Here is a 24,400-nt window from a genome sequence, read left to right as displayed (position 1 = left end):
TTTGGGGTTGAAGGGTTTTTGTTTTTATTTTTTATTTTTTATTTTTTTAGGACTTTTTTGGACTACGAATGTTTTTGGGTTTTTCGAGGGATGAAGAGTGGGGAATGTGGTTTTATGTAGGAGAAAGAGAAAAGGGGTGAAATGTGTGGATTTTACTAAAAATAAACATGCATCGTAATAATAATAATTAATCACAATTCGATAATCGATAAAAATAGTAAAAGAAATTCCGAATGTTATCGCATTCTTCACCATACATCAAGGGCTATTTAATCAATTTTTAGCAAAATCATTTAAGGAAAAGATTTAAAAGTACTTTTTCTATTTTAAAATAAATGTGTTTCTTTAATTTTTATTTTGTTTCAAAATAACTGATATTTTACCTAATGAAGAAGGTATTAGTGTGTTCCCCAGAAGAGGTGCATTGCATGTTCGGTGTTCCTTTGTGACACATCATATAAACTGCATATGAATTGTCTACATGATTAGAATAAAAAATAATTTAGGAAAAAGAAAGAGTAATCAAAATTAATAAGAGCATATAAATATCTCCCAAAATTAGCAATTCTAGAAATTCAATTAGTAGGCAACACGAGTCTTGTCCTCATGGGTTAGAAACGATGTATTGTACTAGTCAATTGTGACTCATGGATTCATAATCTTCTTAAACGTGTTATATTTTTATTTTTTAACGAGGATAAATATACTCGACATAATTCTACGAAATGAGATTCGAGAAAAGATAAAATGTATTCATACTTTATGTGTATGTTGTTAGCACAACAGCAATGGAATCATTCCATGAATATGTCATGTTTATGATCTTGTTGCATTATAATATCCCAGTTATCAGAATTACATTCCATGACATAAGCAATGCAAGCTTTATTCTTAATATGGAAACTATATAACTACAATATAACACTGATTCAGAAGTGCTATCAAATTAGAAGATGAGGCTAACATTTTAACTATTTCTTTATAATTGATCCAGAATCATCCTCAACTGAGGGAAGTAACAAGGAAACCGAGCAGCGAAGAATTATCAACCAATTGTTACCATTTGCAACAGTGAAAATGCTAACAACAGCTCAAGGTACTAGAAAAGATTTGGTACATTAGTAACTAATCTGTCTCTACAGATAAAATTCAGCTAACATGCTGTTATCAACAATCTTTACTTGCTTTTTTCAGTAACTGGGAAGTAGACACCCTCTGCTGCCAACCAAACATTATCTGGACGTTTTTCTTTAACACCGCAAACCTGCAATATGCATAGATGGAGATTTTAAGGCTATCAAGGTAGCAGAAGATGGGATAACTATTATATTTGGAACTATCACGATGTCAATACAATCTTAAGCTCACCTCTTGCTGACCTCCAGCAATTCGGGTGTATTTCTTGTCATGACTGTGGAGATAACCACCAGTGTCCACATGTTGAAGCCTGATTCTTTGGTCTTGCCTCCAAGTTTTCCCACTGCCCTCAATTTCAAGTCTGCCAAGGGGAGAAAGAAGAAACATATCAAACAAAGAGCTGGTGGTTACTAAAAAGCCAAGAAGGCAGCACATGTCAGATTGTGTCCAAAGACTGATCCAGCCTTACCTCCAATAGTCCCCGGTATCAGATTCCTTGTCATCACCGAAGCAGCTGACCTGCAAAATTGTCAACCAATTAATTTCAGCTCGAAAACATCAGAAAAAAACAACATTAGAGAGCAGTTGATATCATAACATACAACCAAAAACAATGTGATTTTGACATCCGAAACTACAGTTTATTGACGCCATCTAAAATCATATGCCAACTCCACTCCCAGCCCAAAAGAATAAGAGCACATAAACATATTTTCTTTTGCTAATAGCTATCATCCACCACTTGTGTGAATGGAAATTCCTCATTCCAATCGTCATGTACTCTTTGCTTCTTTTTGATGCTTTTAATTGGATCCACTTAGGTCATCAAAAATAAGTTCTCAGTTCATTGGAAAATTGTAACATGGTGTATCCTATACGAACGTAGTTTATTTTAAATAGAACTAGTAAAATTATTTGTACTTCATGCGGTGTGAAAAACATGGATAAATTTTAAATATAATACTTCAATAAATTTTGTCAAGCACTTTCAGATTTATACTTATAAAAATTAATAATATATTGGTGAAATCACAAATATAAACATCTTATAATTAAAATTTATATGAACTGCATTTTTCATTATCAGATGTTCCTATAAAAAAAAAATAATTAAAGAAAACTCTTAATTAAAAGGTCAGCCCAGTGTACTAAAGCTCCTACTATGCACAAAATCCAAGGAAGGGCCCAACCACAAGGGCCTACTCTTTGCAACCTTACCTTGCGTTTCTGGCAGAGGTTGTTTCCAAGGCTTGAAATCCGAATCGTGACCTCTTGGTCAGGTGGTCCCTTGGAGGCAACTTTACCAATTACTCCAAGGCTCCACTTCAATAATATAAGGAGTAACTAATTTATATATTTAATTTTCTTACTCTTCGGGGTGGCCTAGTGGTTTGAGCTAGAGACTTCCATGTTAGAGGTCTCAAGTTCGAAACCCCTTGCCAGCGAAAGTAAGGGATTTGCCTTATGGGTTGAGCTCGTCGTATCAGGCTTGCCTAGTGCAGGTTACCTCTCCTATATGGTTTGCGAGCTATTGCATAGAGCAGGGGTTTTACGTTGTGCGCACCCAAAGGGTAGAGGCTGCGAGTTTCCTTGTCATAAAAAAAAGTATATTTGATTTTCTTACTTTTTCTTTATCGACTTTGATTTGTGTAGTCTTAATTACTAAAATTTCAAATTTTAAATTAAAAAAGAAAGATGTATCTTACATCTCATTCAAAATCACATTGAGTGTTTGATATATGCAAGTAGGAAAGAAGGGTATTTGTAAGAGTAAATGTTAAGATTTCTTTATTATTTATGACAAGGGAAACCCGCAAAGGTAAGGTAAAACCCTCGCTCTTGTGCAATAGCTCGACAACCACACCGGAGAGGTAACTTGTTTAAGAGGTCCGATGAGCTCGACCACGAACGCAAACCCCTTGCTTTCACGAGCAAAGGGTTCCGAACTTGAGACCTCCAACATAGAAGTCTCAAGCCCAAACCATTGGCCTACCACAAAGGGTTTTAGATGGTACTTCTCTAATATGAAATCTTATATAAAAAATGAGTAAAATCTTTCTAATTTACTTTTTAATAATATATTAAGACAAATATTTAGAAAGTATTAAGCAATAAAGGGCCTTGTTTAATAATTTGCTTCTTTAATAATATACAAAGATAAATATATGGAAAGAATAAAATGTAATTAAGAGCTTGTCAATCAAGCTTTGTTTTTAAACTGGGAAAAAAAATTTAATCGCTTCTGCGAGGATTCGCACCCATAACAACTGACCCACTCAAAGTACCCTTGACCACTAAGCCATGGTATACAATTATTCGAAGGGTGTTCATTGTGTAATATATAACTTATATTACAAAATTTCACCCAATGAAGGGTGTTCGGCTGACCACCCTTGGTATAGTGTAGTGCAGCTCTGCCCCTGCCGTGAACTGAGATGCCAATATTTATTCTTTTTTTTAAGTAATTAAGCTGCCAATTTGCTTTCCAGCAATAACAAACTACGACTAGTTATTACCAAAATTCATCATATTTAATTTTAGAAAGTTAATAGTTATAATTTTATATATATTATGGACACATTTGCATAAGAAAGCCTATATTCGGTGTTAAACACCAACTAAATGTAATGTATTGACTTAGTTATTCATCAACCAAAAAATGTATCAGAATTCAGATCGATTTGGTGATGTTACTAAGACACCAACAACAAACCCACTGTAATCCCACAATTGGGGTTTGGAGAGGGTAGTGTGTAGTGTGTATGCAAACCTTACCCTACCTTAAGAAGATATAAAGGTTGTCTCCCGTAGAGGTGATGTTTACTAAGAATGGAACCAGAATGCATATTTTACAATGTTTGTTAGAGACCAACGTAGGGAAACTGTTTGTCCCCTTTTGTTATTCAATAGAGAATGATGTACCAAATGTCATAATTCATAACATACACCCCACACAACTGTTTGCATAAAACAATATATGGGCATCATCTCAACCTAAACCAAAGAAAAGGTCAACTCTGATAAATGAAAACATACAACACTCAAGTCATAGGGAAAATCTCTTTGAGAAACTAGATGTCACGTAATCGTGAATGCACAATCATAATTATACTGCATCAAAAATGAGAATTTATCTAGATGACTTTGTGTTACTTTAAAAGTTCCACAACAATTAATCCAGGGCATTCTCCCTTTTGGATCTCCAAATCTTTTAGCCCAGCTAAACCAAAGCATTTGGAGGTCAATTCGTGTACTCCTTGGTAAAACTATATCTGCCTTGGGATATTATCTAGCTCACAATTTTCAAGTGGAAATACAATATTTAAGGTGTAACTGAGAAAGAGAAATCTAAACCAGCCTACAAACCTCCATATTTCCTGATATGGGAGAAGCATGCAAATGGCTATGCAACCATCTTCTTGTCTTTATATGTTGCAGCCTGATGATGCTTCCACTCTTTATAGGATCACCTTGCTTGGACGAGTCGGTGCTCCTAACAGCCTAGTGAGAAACCACAGATCAATCAGCTAATGAATTTAACACATTTTGAAGTGAATGCAAGAAGATAATACTTAAATACAATCATCTAACATACCCAGTAGCTGTTAGCATCATCTACGCCGGGAAATCCAGTGACCGATTGCTGCCCACTGCCAGAACCATATGGCACATCATGGGAATGCAACCGAAACTTTGTCTTCTCGTGCATCAACTTAATCGCGGATCCATATGTAATCTACGAAAATATAAACAGATTGGTGTGCTTAGGGTTAAACCAGAACTACTATTAATCACCATTGGGTTCTATACACTTTAGATCCTACCGCGCAAGATATGATATTAAAATCTGAGTTAGAACAGATTCCAGTTCTCAATTAAGCTTGAAACAAACGATAACAGTTAATTGGAAGTATATTGCATTACCTGGACGCCTTCGGAAGCAGCGGAGACAGGTGTTGTTGATATGTAATCAGAGTCCAGGGTGAGAAAAAGAAAAAGCGCGAGGCCGAAGAAGGAAATCGCCATGAGAAGTAAGAGAACAATGAACGAGGTTCTTTGCCAAAATGGAAGATCAAGGTCCGATTCGGTTGAGGATTCTTTCAGCACTATTCGCTTCGAGCCCGATGCACCGGCTTGATTCAATGTCGACGGCGGTGCTGATTTCCTTCTAGTAAGAGTTTGATGTTGTTGTAACCCTGAGGGAGCCACGATGAAGCTCTTTGCGGATGCCCGATGAGCTCCGACGATGTTCCGATTCGGATGTGAAATTTCAAACAATTTCTACTTTCCAATCTCCGATGATATTTGATGGTCGCTGTGGGCTTTTTTGGCTTGGGCTTCGGATGCTGGAGGCTTTTTACCTTCCAGATTCCACGTTGGAGGAGCAGTCTGAGCAAATCAGTTTTCTCCACGTGGACTTTTGGTGACATGGCTACTTCTGATTGGAACACGATAGTTGTTCTATACGTGTCAATGAAGACTAAACCGGTCGATACGGACCAAATGGCTTCTTACCGAAATTTACCGGCCAAAACAAACACTTTTTAGAACTACTGCAAACTAGATCAATTAGGTAAAATATTTATTCAAAATGGAACATAATTTAATATATTTATTATTGATTAAATTTATGATCTGAATTATTTACTCGACTACTTTCTTTTTTTATCATTGAATCATTGCTTCTAAATCCCTGATTTATCATAGCATCTATAGTATATATTTTTATGGTATCAACCAGTAATTGAGTAGTATTTTCACTTAGAACCCGTTTAGATAGGTTTAAAAAAAATAATTTTTAAAAAATATTTTTAAAAGTGCTGAAACTTATTTTAAAAATAAGTAATTATGTATTTGGATAAAAGTGTTTCAATTGAAAAAAAAATTGTTGATTGTTTGACAAATAAGTGCTGATAAACACTTTTTTTATTAAATGTCTGAAATACCCTTAAAATTGTTAAAAAATTATTAATTTAAGGTTTTTATACTTGAAAAAATTAAAACAAAACTAATTTATATTTTACAGCCATAAGTAATAATATTTTCTATTATCCGCATATTTCTTTATCATCACAATTTTTTTATAATAATAATAAAAAAATAACAATAATAATGATAATAAAAATAATAATAATAATAAAAATAAATAAATAAAAATAATAATAATAATAATAATAATAGTAATAACAGTATTAATAATAATAAAAATAATAATAATAATAATAAAAATAAAAATAGTCATAATATTAGTAAAAATATTATTATTATTATTATTAATAATAATAATAAAATAATAATAATAGAATAATAATAATAAACTAATAATAATAATAATAAAAATAAAAATAATAATAATGATAATAAAAATAAAAATTATAAAAATAAAAATAATAATAACAATAAAAAATAACAATATAATAATTAAAAATATATATAATAATAATAAAAGAATTAAGAGCAAAAAGATAATATACTTGGTCAACATAAAATGACTTTTTAAGTTGAAAAAAAAAATACTCCTCACCTAGCTTTTAGCTTACGACTTAAAATAAATTAATTTGATAATTGACAAACAACTCTAATAAATCAAAAATTAACTTTTAAGTCAATTTGACCAACTTTTAAATTCATCTAAACAGACTCTTAAACACATCATGTTTCTTCTTGATGTCATCAATGTGTGTGTGTATATATATATATATATATATATATATTAAGGAGGAGCAATTGAATAGTATTTTCACTTAATTGTTTATTCTTTGATACCATTAAAATATACTTTGATGGTATCAAATAATAAAAATATGGACATATGAAAATAAAGAAATGAATGTTTATTTATACTTCAAGTTTTGAGTATAAGTATTATTTTCTCTTTTATCAAATTGGGTAAGTTTTACGTTCAAAATGGACAAATTTACTCAAAATTGTGCCACACATTTTATTCTCTAGCTTATTTTAAATTATTTTTATTTCATATTCTATTTAACACATTATATACGTTGTTATCTGTTAGTAAATATATACATATATACATATAATAAATATTTCTTATGCATTAAATATACTGGGAAGTAAAAAATCAAAAGCTTATTTATAAATTATATAATATTTATGTGATTATATATGTACAATAGAAATATTGAATAGATATTGTATAACTATGTGTATCAATATAAAAATAAATTTTATATACAATAACATATTGATGTAGTTTCATATATGCAATCATAAATATAATAGTGTATATAAATTTTACCTTCTACCTCAATTATTTTTATAGATCCACCTAGTTTTTAAAAAAATAGTAAAAACTGATTTATCAAATATAAATATTAAAATTTAATAAATCTAATTTGTGCACTTAATTCAATTCAAGACGATTGTGAAAAACATAACTACTCAAATAGAGTCGATATTGATTCCACATATAGCGTATATATAAATGAGAAACTTAATCTATTCAATATAGTTTTCAATAAAAGGAAATCTTACTCTCATTTATTTTTGAAATTAAAAGAAGAAAAATAAGTTTCTTCAAAAAAAAGCTCATCCAACCAAATAATAATTGAGGAAGAAAGTGTATACATTTAATACAGTTAACGGAGAAAAATAATAATTTTTACATTTGAGAGGAAATACATAATTTAAAAAATATTATAAGTGAAATAATAATTTTTTACTCAGAAAAAGTTATTTTATTGTTAAATGGAATTCATGTCATATGACATGATCACAAATGAGTGAAAAATGCACAAGTATCCCCTCAACCTATGTCCAAAATTATAGAGACACACTTATACTATAATAAGGTCTTATTACTCTCATGAACTTATTTTATAAGTAATTTTCTACCCCTTTTCGGCCTACGTGGCACTAACTTGAAAAAAAAAGTCAACCAGCATTGGGCTACAAGATAGTGTCACGTTGGCCGAAAAGGGTTAGAAAATTATTAATAAAATAAGTTCAGGGGTAATAGAACCTTAATATAGTATAAGTGTATCTCTCGACAGGCATAGGTTGAGGGGTACTTGTGCATTATCCCCATAAATGAGAAAAATTGAAATATCAACTCTCATTTCGTCTTGGATCAAAATAAAGAATTTTATTCCTTGTATTTCTTTAAAATAATTTTTATCCAGATAAGTAATTTTACAAAAAAAAGAAGTTATATTGGCAAAAAACTGGAAGCAAATAATCAAATTTTTAAAGAGTTTGTAATAAAATTTGATCGAAATAAAGGTTTATAGTAAAACTTGGACGAAATAGAGATTTGTAATAAATTTTGGATGAAATAAAAATTAATAACAAAATTTGGACGAAATGAAGATTCGTAATAAAATTTGGATGAAATAAAATTTCGTAATAAATTTTGAACGAAATAAAAAGTTGTAATAAATTTTGAACGAAATAAAGATTTGTAATAAATTTTGGACGAAATAAAGATTTATACTAAAATTTAGACCGAAGAAATAAATAAAAGTGCAATAACTTTCAAAACCTAATTAATACTGCCTCCTATATAAAGACTAGTTCTTAAACACGTACGTTGCACGTGTATTTCATGTTATTTAATACCAAATATTTCAAATGATATAATTATTTTAGAATAATATGCATTATACAATATTTAAAGGGTAAAAATGATGTTTCTGGTAAAACATTCAAATAAGGTTGCAACTTGCAAAGATCAATAGAATTTTAAAAATTTCTGATTGTATTGATAAAGACTTTTTATTTTAATCATGTGGGATACACTATATTTATTGGTAAAAAAAAAGATTACTACTTCAATTATATGATTTGTCAAGATTGTCAAATATCTAACACTTTATTTCCATACAAATGAAAGAAGTTAATTAAACAAAGCAATATATCAATAAGAAAAAAAAAGACCATATTGAATAAATGATTATATAAGAACTATAAGATGTGAAAATATAAATTGTAATGGACTAATATTTTTTTATTTAACTTATAAAGAGAGAAATTATGTATATGAAAGGTTGTGAATGAATGTATTTAATTGTAAAAGCTAAAAAGTTTAGCAATTAAAGTCATTAAAAAGTGAAAAATAATAAATTGTGACATCTAACCATGTATTCTCTTCAATTAAATATTGATATTGTATGAATCTCTCCATATGCTTAAACCTCTCTCTTCATATGCTTTAATGTTTAAGTTTTTTTAATCTAAAACGGTAATTATTTTAAGTGCTCAAAATTCAGCAATTAAGAAGAAAAATTGTTAATGCAACTCAATGATAATGGCAAAAGGAATACTAATAAATGCACTTTAAATTATTACAGTAACATTTTAGTGGTATGTAAAAAGTTTTCTGTTATGAAACTTAAATTAGTATTTAATAATAATAATAATAATAATATAATGGTATTATTGTAGTAACTCAACTATATAGGGTTATTTTGGTATTTCAATTTTCAATTTTTTGTTCCCACTTATAATAATATATGATATATGATAGATGATGTTATCAGCCCTTGTCATTTTTAACACAACTAGAATCATTGCGGCGGAGATGAAGGAAATTTAGGACGACGATGATGACGATAAAGAAAATCAATTTCAACACAAATTTTTCTGACTCTCCCTCATTTCCACCTATATTTTTTTTGTGAAAAAAAGGGCATAGAGAAATGAAAAATAACGAGAGGATTACAGTTGTAGAATTAAACTCTCATCAACGAAATAGAAACTCAAGTAAGCCTAGAGACCAAGCTACTAAAATTCATAAATTTTCATTTTTATTTACAAGAATAGCAACTCATTTGCAAATTCAAGTGAGTACTGGAAAATTGAATGCAATCTTTATTATAAAAAAGTTTATATATGTGCATGTCTGCTTTAAAAATAAAAATTATTTTATAGATTTATGCCCGCTTAACTAATTTTGTTTCTATCAACAAGTATTGTGTAAAGTGGGAAGAGATCTCGAGTTTCATGGGGTAGAGAATTAATTCCCTTTATTAGAAAACACTTAAATTTGATGTGAGACTTTTTAGTACCGTCCATATTTACTTATATATCAAACACCTTTGACTAAAGAACAAAGCTTGGTATTTTCAAATTTAAATAATTTTTGTAAAAACTAGTTTAAAAATATATTTAAAAACTTATTTTAAATATAAATTAATAAAGCCACAAAAGTCGAGGATACTAATTAACTTTATTAGTAATTCAGTTTTTGCAACAAAATAATTTTTTTAAATAATTCAGTTTTTCTTGTTCGGTTTTTTGAAAAGTAAAATAATTTTTTTTGACAGATGTGCTGTGCCTCTGCTGCATGCGTTTCATCTTCTCTCTCTTACTTACTTGTCCTTTGTTCACTAGTACTGGTGTCAACTTTTGGGGTCTTTTGATTTTTTTTTTTGATTTTGCAGTGCTCTTGTTTCTTCTTCGTTTGCTCTGGAAAAAAGAAATGGGTGCCCTCGCTCATGTTTCCGTTTCAGATGAAGAGGAAGAACGGAACAAAAAACTTCTTGAAGCTGGGAATGAGCTTCTTCAGCAGCCTACTTCTTCTTCTTCGACAGAGGAGCTTCTGGAGAAGCTTGATGTGAGACCCTCTTAATTTCTCTTGCCATTTGTTTATCTGCTTAAACCCAGAAGTACATAAGGACCAAGGGGTCTCAATTTTTGTGCTTACTCATGTGCGTTGCTGCAATGCTGTTGTGTGTAATTTGTTTATTTTCTTTATAATAGAATTCTTAAACTGTTTCGAAATTTGTTTTAGGTTACCAATTTTTTAATTAATCATAGGTGAAATGACCCTAATTGGTTACTTTCTTTGATGTACAAGGAACATGTTGAGATTAGTAGATATCAAAATCTAGGTCTAGGTGCTAGGTTAGATAATAACCCTTTTTCACTTACAAGATCAGAAAGTAATACCCAATGAACAAACAAAAAATCATAAGACTAAAGAATCATTTCAATGTCTATAATATTAATTGATGGATATGGTTCACATTCGCCTCCAGTGCAAGCCTAAATGTTACCAAGTGTGAACATCTAACCCCCACAATCCAAATGTATACAGTCAAACCACAACAACAATAACATATCTGGTGACCGATGTAATGCCACAAGTGGGGTCTTGGGAGGGAGGTGTGAACGCATCCTTATCCCAAATTTACATAAACGTGGGATCAAAATACAAGTGAAAGAATGTTCTTGTATCATTTTGAGAAGCCTAGGTGACAACCTTTTTAGGTGGTGGACATCTCAGTCTTTGTGTTATCTTATGGATTGCCAAAAGTCTTTATGAAATCAGTAATATTACGAAGGCTCCTAATACTATATGCTTGAATTGTTTGGCGAACCAAGATAGCCAAAAAAGTTGTCACCTTGGTTTCTCAATATAATACAAGAAAATTTCTTCACTTCTAATTTTGATTCCACGTTTATGTAGATTTGGGTTAAGGACATTTCTTTCTCCCAAGACCCCACTTGTGGCATTACACCGGTCACTGGGTATGTGGTTGTTATTTGTCTGTAGATTTGGGATTGTGGGGGTTAGATGTTCACGCTTAGGAAGTTTTTAGGCTTGCGCAGGAGGCGAATGTGAACCTTATCCATCAATGAATTTTATACTACATTGACTGATTCTTTAGTCTTGAGCGTTGTTGTTTGTTTATTGGATATTACTTTCTGATCTAGTAAAGAAAAAAAGTTATTATCTAACCTAGCACCTAGACCTAGATTGTGATATCTACTATTCTCAACATGTTCCTTGCAAATAACTAGGGAAGAAGGATCAGTCAACATGATCCATCTTGAATCATTATTGTTCCGAAGGAACTTGGCCTATCTTTCGCTTCTTGTGCTTTAACTAAAGTTTTATCACAGATTATGATTTAGCATTGCTTATTCACTCTACCTGGTAATGGAATTATATATATATGTTCATTTACTTCTTGATATGTAAAGGACATTATCAGGGTTCCTGATGGATGAAAGGACATATAACTGTGGAGAGAGAGATGTTTGACCTTGTGACGTAGTTTAGAACTTTATTTATTCTCTATTTGCTACATGATCTAGATTTCATTTGTTATTCAGAGAAGCGCTTCCGATGTATTTGACATGGTTCAAACATTTTTTTAATGGTACACAAATTTCAGAATTTAGAGCATCTTTTGTCAATGGTGAAACAAGTTCCCCCTGCATCAGCACGAGATGCTTTTCGGCCTGCAATGGAAGCACTAGTTGCAGATGGACTTCTACGACATCCTGACATAGATGTGAAGGTGTCAGTTGCATCTTGCATTAGTGAGATCATGAGAATTACAGCTCCAGATCAACCATATGATGATAGCAGACTTACGGCAAGTACAACACATACAACCTTCTTTGCCCAAGTTGGAAGTTAGATTGGTTTCCAGTCTCTCTTCTAACTAAGCTGTTTTGCTTTGTAATTGATGGTTCATATTCTGTAATAGTTATGCATCTATGATTTTCTTGGATGCATGAATAGTATTTATACATACTCACTGTTGGTTTCTTGCTCAATTGGTGGACAGGACTTTTTTGAGCTTGCAGTGTTGGCATTTGGGAAATTGTCTTGCTTGGATAGTCGCTGTTATTCAAAGGCTGTTTCTATTATTGAAGTTCTTGCAAAGTACCGAACGTGCGTGCTGATGTGGGATCTCGAATTAGATGTGTTGATTGTTCAGATGTTTCAACATTTTCTGAATAGTATAAGGTATATATCCAATGATGTGACTCATTCATAATTTTCTAAAGGAAAGAGGGATTGGACCGGGTGTTACTTTGCTGGTATTTTATCTTTTGTTGTTCATTTGTTTTTCTGGTAATATCATGTATGCTCTGTCCTTGCCACAAGTTAATGTATTACTTTTCCCTTTTCCTTTTCATTTATTTATTTGTGCACTGTCAACCTAAAAGAGCAGAACATTCATGAATGAGATGAGTAATTGCTTGTGACTACTGCTATCTTGTTGTTCAGTATATTTTAGTTAGCTACTTGTCTTAGAGTTTTGTCTTGGTCAATATCTGTCTTAGGACTTAGGAGAAATTCAATATGGGTGCATCAGCAGTTGCATGTCTTTGAAAGATTGTCCCAGCTGAGAACAAGCAATTCAGTGAGCCCTTTTTTGGAACACAATTTTTTTATTTCGAATTGATTTGGGCTTTGAAGGAAATCAATGATTATGCCAGTTCAGAACACATAGAGCTAGTAAAATGGGAGTGCAAACGTGGAAAAGAACAACAGTGATTTATAGTGTTGCTTTTCCTCCTCTCTTTTTTGGTAACATGAATAAAGTTGAGATTTTGGTAGACTGAAGCCACCAGGTGTTAGCTCAATAGGCACCGATTAAGGGACATGTGTTATACCACAAGTTAGAGCCCTGCCTCAAGCGAACTAAATCCAGTATTTAAGTGGAGAAGGGTAGAGGAACGGGCCCATCATCCCCAAGTTTCAAAGGTTGCAGTTGGCCAAAGCGTTGCTCCAGATGGATTCCCGATCTCAAAAGAGAGATTGGTAGACTTGAAAAGTGAACAGGAAAGGAAGTAAAGGCTGAAAAGCCAGGAGGATTGGGAGAAACTATGTCTCATTTCTGGCACCAATCAACTACTAGGTGCAGTTTCAGCAGCTTCAATCAGTCTCACGATGAAGAGAAGTCCCTTCCAAATGAATTTACCCCACTCACCAGAAGACTAAATCACCATGCTAGTCCATATTTAGTCGATATAACCACTCTCCATGAAGCATGCACATTATTATCCGGGAGAAAATCTCCATAACTTACCATAAAAGCGTTGTATATAGGTGGATAGTCTCCTAATTCCTTCCCCCTCCATGTGGGAACCATAATCTTCTTCCACTCTACTTGGTGAAGTTCCTATTACACTTCTTACCCTTCCAATAAATCCCTAATCATCTTCCAAATTGCTGAAACACTTGCAAGCATGCACAGTATAGACAATATATATAAAATATGTGTGTATATTAAGGAGAGTCGATATACATTATCTTCCCTCCCTTAGTATATAGTCTTTTCGTCCACTCAAATTTTTCTGGGATCTCAACAACCGGCTGCTGAGTATCCAACTTCTAATACTTCAATGTCTGACTATCCAAATTCGAAATCTGATAAGTAGATATTTTCTTATCAAACTAACTCTTTGACTATAAATTAAACATTTTTCCACTATCACTAATAATCATAATTCAATTATACATGTTAAAATATTGTACCAGTCATACACTGTTATAGCAATGGGATGGAAGGAATATATGACAGTTTTAGCAGAACATTCACTGTTGTACCTTCATAACTTTGAATGCTGCATGAATCTACTTATATGCTAAGGTACATAGCATGTCAAAGTGTACCGGATTCTTTTTTCTTCGTAAAGTTCAAAGACTACCAGTTCCTCAGTATGCCATTTTTTTCTTTTGGGAAATGGTTTGACAATGTTTTGTCTCTTGCCCCATTTTAAGGCCTGACCACCCTGATCAAGTATTCATGGACATCGAGGAAATAATGAGCATTATAATAAAAGAGAGTGAAGAAATTCCAATGCAGCTTCTGAACATCCTCATTAGTAGTGTTAAGAAGGATAACCAGGTATAGCTTTTCCTTTACAACTTTATTCATCAATCTTTCTCATTATTTTTATGACATCTTCTTTTGGTTTAGAATGTTTCACCTCGTTCCTATGTGTTGGGAGAGAGAGTTCTTCAAGAAAGTGCTATCAAACTTCATCCATATCTTCCCAAAGCAGTGAGGTCCCTCGGCATTTCCATTAACAACTACTCGGAAGTTGTTGAATTGATTTGGATTGAGGCACTTGAAAGTAAAACTACGGTGGGTCTATCTGATAATCAAAGTAATTGCTGCAATTATTTGTAAAGAACATGATTGTTTAGTTGTGTAGTTCTCCATTTCTCATTCTCTTTCTAACTTACAAAGAATGGAGTTCCCACCCCCACCTCTTTTTTCTAAGATTATTAGATCTTCCATATTTCATGAGCAGCTGATTCAGCACTGATCCTAGACATATTTCCTACATTTCAGCATTCCTTTTCCGTATTTCTTTTTACTATTATAAACTCAGGAATGTGTACACGTTTTCACCAAGCTGTCCTCATTTTTAGACTAGCTTGAGAAAGATAAAACTTAAGGTCCTTTATGAGATAGTCAGAAACTCTTCTTGTTTTGCTGATTAATTGTTGATCTAAAAATGATAAGTAAAGGTAACTTCACAGATTATTGGTGATATTTGTTCTGGATTTAATGATGTGAATTCTTCCTTTGCTACACACTTGTCAGGGGGAAAATGCTCCCGAAGAGCTTGCACCACATGCTGAACCTGACATAGTTGCTCCGTTCCTAGATCAAGCACCTATTTTGCTAGGGAAAGATGATCCCAAGCATAAAGACAATGATGTCGTTCTAGAGACAGATACAATTTTAAAGGAATCAGAACATGGAGATGCAATGAAGCAGCAAAAAAGTACTGATTCAAGGACCACCTCGCAATCTAAAAACTTGGGGTTCGTAAATGCAGCAGCCAAAAAAGCAGTAGATCCAGAAGCTACACAGACTTCAAAGAAAAGAGGTTGGAAGCCTAATTTTTTGAACAAACCAGAGGAAGGATACGATCATGCTTGGGTAAGTGGAGAAAGGAGGTCAAAAGCCCGTATTCTCTTGAAGGGTTGTGGGAAAGATACTAAAAAGAGAAGTAGTTGTTCACCTAAATGTGCAATCTCCAAAGGATTGTATGGTGAGGAGAAGACTCCAATAGTGACTTGTATAAAGAGACACCAAAAGGAGAAAAATGACAAATCAATTTCAGCAAGAGATGCACCAGGAGCTATAACCAAGAAGAAAGTCTCACAACCTACATCGGTTGCTTCAGAAGAATTTGCTGTTGTGGAGGCATTAGAAGAGAAACATGAAAAAGACGACAAGAAAAATATACCAGCCACATATCGTGATAAAAGACGGAGGTTATCCGTTAATGAATCAAGGGATGAGGTAAATTAAAGTATTAAACAGTTAACGCCAATTGGCTGAATTTGTTTAGGAAGTTGTGTATTCGTTTTGGCAACAGACTCTCTACCTCCACGAGGTAGTGGTAAGGTCTGCGTACACTCTACCCTCCCTAGACCTCATTTTGTGGGATTTCACTGGTATTTTGTTGTATTTATTTTTGCTCCTGGACTATTTCTTTTTATGAACTAAAAAGTATTTTCATGCATAATTATGGCTAAACTTGCCATATACAAGAGATGTACCAAAAAGAAAAGAATCTACACTATGATTCTCTACACTCTCCATCCAATCCTCTATACAACAAGGAATTTTCTGATTACGCCAAAACAAAATAAGGGAACGGAGACTACTTCTCAACTAAGAGACCTTCAAAAACTCTCCTATTTCCTCTTTTTATACCACCCACAATAGTTCTGGACTTAATGTATACGTAAATTGAATTGTGCAGGCATTGGGATTTGTCTTCTCAATCACCAAAGAAAGCAACTTTGCGAAAACCTCGAAGGATCAACGGAAAAGGAAGAATTCACCATCACAAGAAAAGGTAAACATCTGTAATCATAAATTATAGTTAATGATATTAGACAACCTTCAGTAGGTGATTACTAAAGTGAACGTACTTGTTTTGGAACATTATGTGGATTCTAGTTAAGTATTTAGTATATCCCTTAGTTTGGACTTATTATGTACATAAATCAATCCTTGCAGGCATTAGGTTCCGTCTCAATCTCCAAAGAAAGAACCTCCCCGAAAACCTCTAAAGAACAACGTAAAAGGAAGAACTTGCCATCACAAGAAGAGGTAAACATCTGTTATCATTAATTACAGCTGGCTTATAGTTATTGATATTAGACAACCTTCAGTAAGTGACTATTTAAGTGAATGTACTCGTTTTGGAATATTATATGGATTCAAGTAAAGTATTTAATATACCCCTTAGTTTGGACTTATTATGTACATAAATTGATCTCTGCAGGCATTAGGTTCTGTCTCAAACACCAAAGAAAGAACCTCCCCCAAAACCTCTAAAGAACAACGTGAAAGGAAGAACTTGCCATCACAAGAAGAGGTAAACATCTGTTATCATTAATAAAGCTGGCTTATAGTTAATGATATTAGACAACCTTCAGTAAGTGATTACTAAAGTGAATGTACTTGTTTGGAATATTATGTGGATTTAAGTGAAGTGTTTGTTCTACCCTTAGTTTTAGGCTTATCATGTACAAAAATTGAATGGTTCAGGCATTGGGTTCTGTGTCAATCATCAAGCATAGCAACTTCCCCAAAAGCTCTAAAGAACAACGTAAAAGGAAGAACCCGCCATCACAAAAAGAGGTAAACATTTATTATCTTTAATTAGAGTTAACTTACAGTTAGTGAGATTAGAAAACCTTTATTCTAAAGTGAATGTTCCATAAAATTCGCCAGTGAGGTTATTTATGTGCTGAAAGTAGTTTTACTTTTGTTTATTTAACTTAAGAGTAGAGGATATTTTCTTTTTTTCTATCTCCAACGTGACTGTCCTCTACCTGTGATACAGTCCTGATGTCATGAAATTCTATAAAGAAGTTACCAGTTGTTACTGAAGAGAAAAGACTTTTGACTAATATGGAATCTGATGTGCATACTTTTCAACCTCCCACCTTGTCTCTAGATGTATCAGTGTTTGCTCTCTAGACTGATGATCATCTCTATAATCTTTTCCTTAGGATTCTCCGGATAAGGTTGTCAGAGAGCATGACAAGGAGCTCGTTGGCTGCAGAGTAAGGGTTTGGTGGCCACTTGATCAAGTGTATGTGATTTCACTGAATATGTATAGATATTTTTTGAGAATGAGTTGGGGACCCGATGTGGATGGGGGTATATTATGTAGCCAAGCTTCAGATATTCCTGTTAAAAGTTTAAATGTTGACTTTAAAATCTGATGTAGCCAAGCTTCAGATATTCCTGTTAAAAGTTTAAGCAGATGTTGGTGCTTGGTTTTGTCATTGCATCATATTAGATATTTGGTAGTATCTGCCCAAGAAGATTTGGTGTTTACTTTTTTCTCTTTATTTTTTCAAGAATATTCTTAGGTCCATACAGGCAGACTTTTGAGCATTGAGCTTCTTATTATCCCTTTTTGTTTTAAAATTTTGACACATCACTTTTTTTGTTCTAATGAAGTTCATTTTTTAGTTCAAATGTCATATCACGTAGCATTCACATTCTGTAGGTTCTATGAAGGACTTGTCACTGATTTTGACCATTCAGAGAAGAAGCACACGGTAAAGATTTAGAATGGCTATGTAAACATTATTTTCTTGTTTTTTAATTGAGTTCAACTGCTTTATGTAATCATACATTCGTACTCCCTCAAATGCTGGTTGATGCTTCTCATATGCTAATAGGCTGGTATCAGTCTACGGTTTCACAGGTTGTCAGAATCTAAACTGAAGTTAATTTGGCAAGCAATTTTCTAAGCCTTGGTAATGTTTCATCATTCACGTTTTTCATGATATTCTAAGGTGATCTATGGAGATGGCGATCAAGAAATTCTTAATCTTACAAAGGAGCGCTGGGAACTAGTTGACCATGACAATGCATCAGATCCTGTGGGTTCCTGCCAGGCTTTTCTTTTACCTTCTCTTCTCTACCCGTGTGTTCTGTGCTTGTCTTTATTTGCATGACTTATTGGATGGATGTATTTCAGATACACGAGATTGCTCCTGGTCCAAGTGATTTGTCTGACATGTAAGCTTCATTCACCTGATTTCTCATTCAGGGCAAGTAATTTGATGATTTGGATGCTGCTTGAGAGCTAAATATTAGTATCAGAATAGAACTTAGATCATTGTGACATGCTGGATACCTTTAGATGCTATAGATGAAGCACCTTCTTTTGTTTAGCCTCCTTAGGAGTTTCCACCATTTTTGCTCCCATGGTGACTTGAACCCACAACCCTCAGGGTTGGAGGTGGAGGGTGCTTACCATCCGAACAACCCCTCTTGTCAACCGCATTCATTTAGCTTTTCCTGTGTGGTGCTTATTTTGTGATCTTTAATTTTCTTTTGGTGCATCAAATCTAACTCAACTATCCAATATTAATCTTGTTCTCTCACATAGACATGCATATACCTGCAAGTCTCTCGCTGAAAATGTCACCCTTTTTTTGTGGTTTTGCCTTTAGTAAAACTTCTCGATAGATTAGGTGTCCAAACTTCAAGTCTTTTGCATTCCCTATTTTACTAGTTTGCTTCTGTTGCTGTGTTACTTGGTGCCCTTATCTTCAGATAAGCTACCCTTACACATCTGTCTTCACCTATGTATGCATCAGAAAAGTGATACTTGTATCCAATCAGATATTATGCAAAATCTTCTTGCAAAGGTGGGGGATTAAAACCTCCCTTTTCATCTCCTGCCTTGTTTAATCTGCTTACATAATTACATTTAAACAAGCCTCCCTCATTTTTTTTGAAGAAAACAAGCATGAAGTTATACTTCATTTTCCAGATATTTACAGTTTTTTTCTAGCATTTATGTTGATAGGTGATTCCTTTTAGTATATTTGGGATATAAAAAAAATATAAGACACTTTGTTAGAGTTTATTCTAAATGTAAATGCTAAAAGGGAAAAAAGAAAAACTAAAAGTCGAGCACTGATGTATGTGAACAATGAAGTAACAAAATAGTGTTATGTTTGTTCTGATTTTTTTCCCTTTTTGAAATATTGATGAACTTCTGACATAAAACCTAGTAAAATAAGAGTGTCAATGAAATTTTGGTGGGTCTTCAATATGTTTACTGATTGCATTTGATGTTAATTGTACAGTGGCGCAGATGGTTTCTGTAAATCTTTTTAAGGCATCAGCAGGACTACTGGGACACTTACAGTAATGCAAAAATAAAAGTCACTAGAAGTACTATGTTCTCTTGTGACCTTTAGGATAAAATACTATGGCACATTTGGAAGTTAATAAATTTTTATGTTGTACTTCGAAGCTATTGCTTTCTCAAATATCTATGTGAATCAATTTTTGTGGTTGATAAGTATTACATAAGTTGTTTCATCAAAAGAATATTACATAAGTTGTTAATGTGCAGGCGCCTTGGTTGCATTATTGATTCATATCGCCAAACAAGGAAAAGAAAGAAGGTGAGAGTACTTGTGTGGAAGCTTTCCGCCTATGAGCTACACATCTTTGGCTTGCCCCTTGCAATTTAAATGTACTTTGTGATTTAAGTCCACAATAGAGTTTGGCGCTTTTCTGCGGTTCTTGTTTTTGTTATATACTTTCAACGGATAGTATCTTTCTCCTTGCTTCTGTTGAGCATCTTCATTTAATGAAAGTATATTCACCTATTTTATGTTATCCTGGTTTATGATTTACTAAAGAACTGCTGGTATTATCCTATTTCACCTATTTTACAAAGTTGATATTGTTTGGGTAGAACTTGCAAGAGTTAAACCATTCTCCATGGACTGAAATGTGTTCAGATTATGGAACCTATGTTCTCTGCATTCTTAATGTCAATTTTTTGAGCAGGCTTTGCATGTTGCTAATGATGTGCCGTTGCTAACTCCTGGTACTGAAAGCAAGAAGAATGCATGCAGCAAAACAAAGTTATATAGTGTAAGTTGGTGCTACTTCAATCGTAGTCCGGTACACTAATTCTTGACTCTTTCTCTTCTCTTCTGTAGTCATCTTATTTCAGAGGTTTTTTTTCACACTGTCATCTAAGTTCTGCTACGTTGTACGTTGTCATCTCCTTCTAACTAAACATTAGACTTTGCCATCTCTAAGCACTAAGATCCAATCACATTATCTCTAAGAAAATAATGACTTCTGAAAGAACGAAATAGCCCTTCCTTGTAAGTAAAACTTTTAAAAGAGAAGTTATAAGCGAAGATTCACGTTTACGTGAATTTATTTTGCCTTGCTAAATTAGTCCTTTTAACCCTGCATGACAACCATTTTGGTCTCTAAAAGTGTTCACAGAGTGTCATTGTGAATGGCAAACTGCAGCAGAAGTTTAGTACAAAGTGAACCTAGGAAGCATGCATGGCAAAGTGATAAAATTTGAAAAACTTAATCTTAGTATTCACTTCATAACACCTGTCTATGCTCAATTTTGGCAGGGGAAAGCAACTGATGATCTGATGACTCCAATTATGTAAGTTATTTTTATCACATTTAGACCCCCTTTGCATGATAATAAATGGAACTCTAGCTAAACGAAGTATTTTTTTATGAAGGACCACGCAGCATAATTCAACTCCAAAAGGAGTGCACCAAAATAAAGGGATCAAGGTTGAAGGTTCAGAATCTGGAGTAGACGAAAATCCAAGGAGTTTGACAACAACTATAAAGGTGTCGCCCGAAGATGGTGATGTGTCCAGTGAGCTGGTGGATGTGCGTGGCTATAAAGTAAAAGTGAGCAATGCTCCTATACTTGCTGCCATTTTTGCCAAGTATGGTGACATTGCAGTCAACTGTCAATGTAAATCAGTGGATGCCAGAGCTTCCCTGCTTGATGTTGTTAGTGATGTTGTCAGGCGGCTGAAAACCGGTGATGTTAGTTTTTCTTCCATTAAAGCCATGCGATCTGTAGTCTCTGATGCTGTGGATGCCAAGCTTGATGTAGCTTGGTTGCAACAGTATCTGGATGAGATCTCTGAAGAGGAGGATATGGAGAAAAAGTCTTCCTTACTAATGGCGTTAAGAGAGACTACCAAGCTCGTCTCTAAAGCAGCTAAAAAGGATTTGGTAGAAAGGAACAATGAGGTCTTAGCAGCAGAGAAACGACTCAAAAAGGCTGAAAGGCGCTTGCAAGAGGCCCAAAACCGAGCGCGAGAGGTGCAAAGATCTGTCAAAGCATTTGAAATACTGGGTGAAAAAGTTCAGCAGGACATCAAGGAGGCGAAGGATCAAGAACAATACTGGCTGAGTAGGTTGAGTGAGCTTTTATTGCCTACAACTGTTTTATCCCTCTACTAAATCTTTCTGAACACTAAGACGGTTATCTTGACATGGTGTATTTATGTCCAAGACATTTTAAAATTTGTGAATGATCATCATGAAGCTGGCAAAATTGCTCATGGTTGAATTTTATTTTGTACATGATGGTAAATCTAACTCTTTTTGTAAACATTCGCATTTTGTGTAGCATCGAGTTTATCATATAGCAAAAACTAAACTGGAATGTTTGTATGTAATACTACAACACTTGAACAGTTCAGTGTCTAGTGTATTCTGCTTAAGGTAATATTGTGTTCATCTGAATCTGGTATTTTTGTTTGGTGATGCTTGAGATAATTAGATTTGCATTTTTATGTGTATTGATTAACTATGACTTGGCAATAAAAGTGTAAGCGTTATGTATTAATTGGGTTGATAGAAATATCGCGTGAAGATAAATATTTATTTTTACTATCAACAAACAAGACGATTGATCTTATTTTTATTTGACAAGGATATTTTCTAAATTACCTCTCACGTGAATTCTTAACTTTTATCTTTTTACTAACAACAAACAATTAGGAATTAAAAAAAAGTGGAAGCACCTTAACGGCGTCACGGTCAAGATCCAAAATGAATAATTCGTCAAAAAAAAAAGAATAATTTAAAAATGATTAATCTATAATTTAAAGAGAAATAAAACATGGGAATTTATACAACTAATCATTTAATGTAGTATTATTGACTTACATTGGCAAAGCCATAGAATATACAATATATTAAACAAATCAGTTCGAATAAAATAAAAGTGAAACACTAGCAATAATTAAAAATTATGAATAGTACTACTTATCAGTTAAACGATCACTGTCCTTAACTGGCAAATTATTTTGTCACTTCCCTGAAAAAACAATGTAATAATAAATTGAACGATATTAACTTATAAAGCATCAATCATGGGTTGGAAATGAAAAAGCTCTTGTAGCTTTGGAGCAAAGTTTCTGACTGTTACTTTTGGGATTATGAATTGCAACATTCAAAATTCAGGAATAATGGACCATTCGTTTATACTTCTCCACTTAAATATCAGGCTAATTTGAAACTTTAAGGTACGAGATATAATAAGAGGCCTAGCAGGTTAATTTGTTAAATAAGAGACTCTATCCGCCAAAACTAGACATATGAGAAGAATCACCCAATGTTTTTTTCGTCTCCACTGAGTTTTAAACCTGTTATTGACCACCAGTCCACACGTATTTTCATGTCTTACATGTAAAATTAGAAAGTAACAAAATTAAGTAGAAAAACCAAATACAAATTTGTAAAGAAAAGGTTATATACACCTCCGTCGTATATTTCCTACTACTCAAGGATTTGAGATGACTCCAACAGTTAAATTTCAGGAAAAAGGAAAGATGAAATATAATGAATTTTTCAATAATTGAAAACAATACAAGGACAAAAAAAGTAGGTATGTAACAAGTGGGGATTGATTCATATTACTTTGGATAAATGATTCAAAACATTCAACCAACTGCACCATTATACATTCTAGAACACGGGTGCTAGCAGAAAATATAGAACAATTCTAGGAAATATGTACATAAAATACCTAATTTGGCGCAAAGACCGTGGATTCACGTGAACCATAAACAAGGCTATAAATTCACCCCTGATTGGTACATGAGGAAAACATTAGCCATTAATCATATGGGCTCTAGGATGGACCATTTAGTACTGCTTGCTACTTGAGTTTCGGAAATTAGACGCATGCACAGACACCATAGTTTTATATGATGATTAAAAACAAAGGTTCAGGATGTGGAAACATGTATCCTATTTCAAGTATATTGAAATCAGCCATTAATATTTGTGTCAGGTAGACCGTCTTCATTACAAAGGCCCTTCCCTGAACCCTGTATGAATGCTTCGTGCACTAGGCCGTCATGTGTAGGGAAGCAGGAAGGTGAAAGCAAGATCAAATTAGAGCATCTTATTCTCCTCATTGAAACACCTAGATTATTTCAATTCAATGTTCCACATCTCTATTTTTTCCGAAAAGAATAATAGAAAAGGGAGGGTATGGGAGAAACGACCAGATATTAGGAACATAAACAACATCATTAGCTGAAACGACAGAAAACTTATCTCCTGAATCTCAAGGAAAGACTCTCGATAATGTGGCATAATTTAATTGGGATGTTTACACCATTGTATAGTCCACCAAAATAATAGCCGGCATAGGTACATAATTAGTATTTAATAACATGACACACATT

General features: G+C 33.3%; 2 protein-coding genes across 2 annotated transcripts; one reads left to right on the top strand and one right to left on the bottom strand.

Moving 5' to 3' along the window:
* Positions 1–941: 941 nt before the first annotated feature.
* Positions 942–5,482, bottom strand: LOC107015350 (stromal cell-derived factor 2-like protein). Its single transcript, XM_015215598.2, has 6 exons — positions 5,062–5,482; positions 4,733–4,873; positions 4,504–4,638; positions 1,607–1,656; positions 1,369–1,498; positions 942–1,264 (listed from the first exon to the last, which is right to left on the bottom strand). The coding sequence occupies exons 1-6, from the start codon at positions 5,161–5,163 to the stop codon at positions 1,178–1,180; spliced, it is 645 nt and encodes a 214-aa protein (XP_015071084.1). The 5' UTR covers positions 5,164–5,482; the 3' UTR covers positions 942–1,177.
* Positions 5,483–10,408: 4,926 nt separating this feature from the next.
* On the top strand, positions 10,409–22,445 carry LOC107015212. Its single transcript, XM_015215409.2, has 18 exons — positions 10,409–10,711; positions 12,279–12,482; positions 12,678–12,859; positions 14,624–14,750; positions 14,823–14,990; positions 15,456–16,163; positions 16,630–16,725; positions 16,890–16,982; positions 17,158–17,250; positions 17,424–17,516; positions 17,891–17,973; positions 18,397–18,448; positions 18,689–18,775; positions 18,874–18,914; positions 20,266–20,317; positions 20,709–20,795; positions 21,302–21,336; positions 21,419–22,445. The coding sequence occupies exons 1-18, from the start codon at positions 10,442–10,444 to the stop codon at positions 22,158–22,160; spliced, it is 3,213 nt and encodes a 1,070-aa protein (XP_015070895.1). The 5' UTR covers positions 10,409–10,441; the 3' UTR covers positions 22,161–22,445.
* Positions 22,446–24,400: the final 1,955 nt, after the last annotated feature.

This window comes from Solanum pennellii, chromosome 3, assembly GCF_001406875.1.
Source record: "Solanum pennellii chromosome 3, SPENNV200".
NCBI classification, from domain to species: domain Eukaryota; kingdom Viridiplantae; phylum Streptophyta; class Magnoliopsida; order Solanales; family Solanaceae; genus Solanum; species Solanum pennellii.
This window is presented reverse-complemented; position numbering and strand designations above follow the sequence as displayed.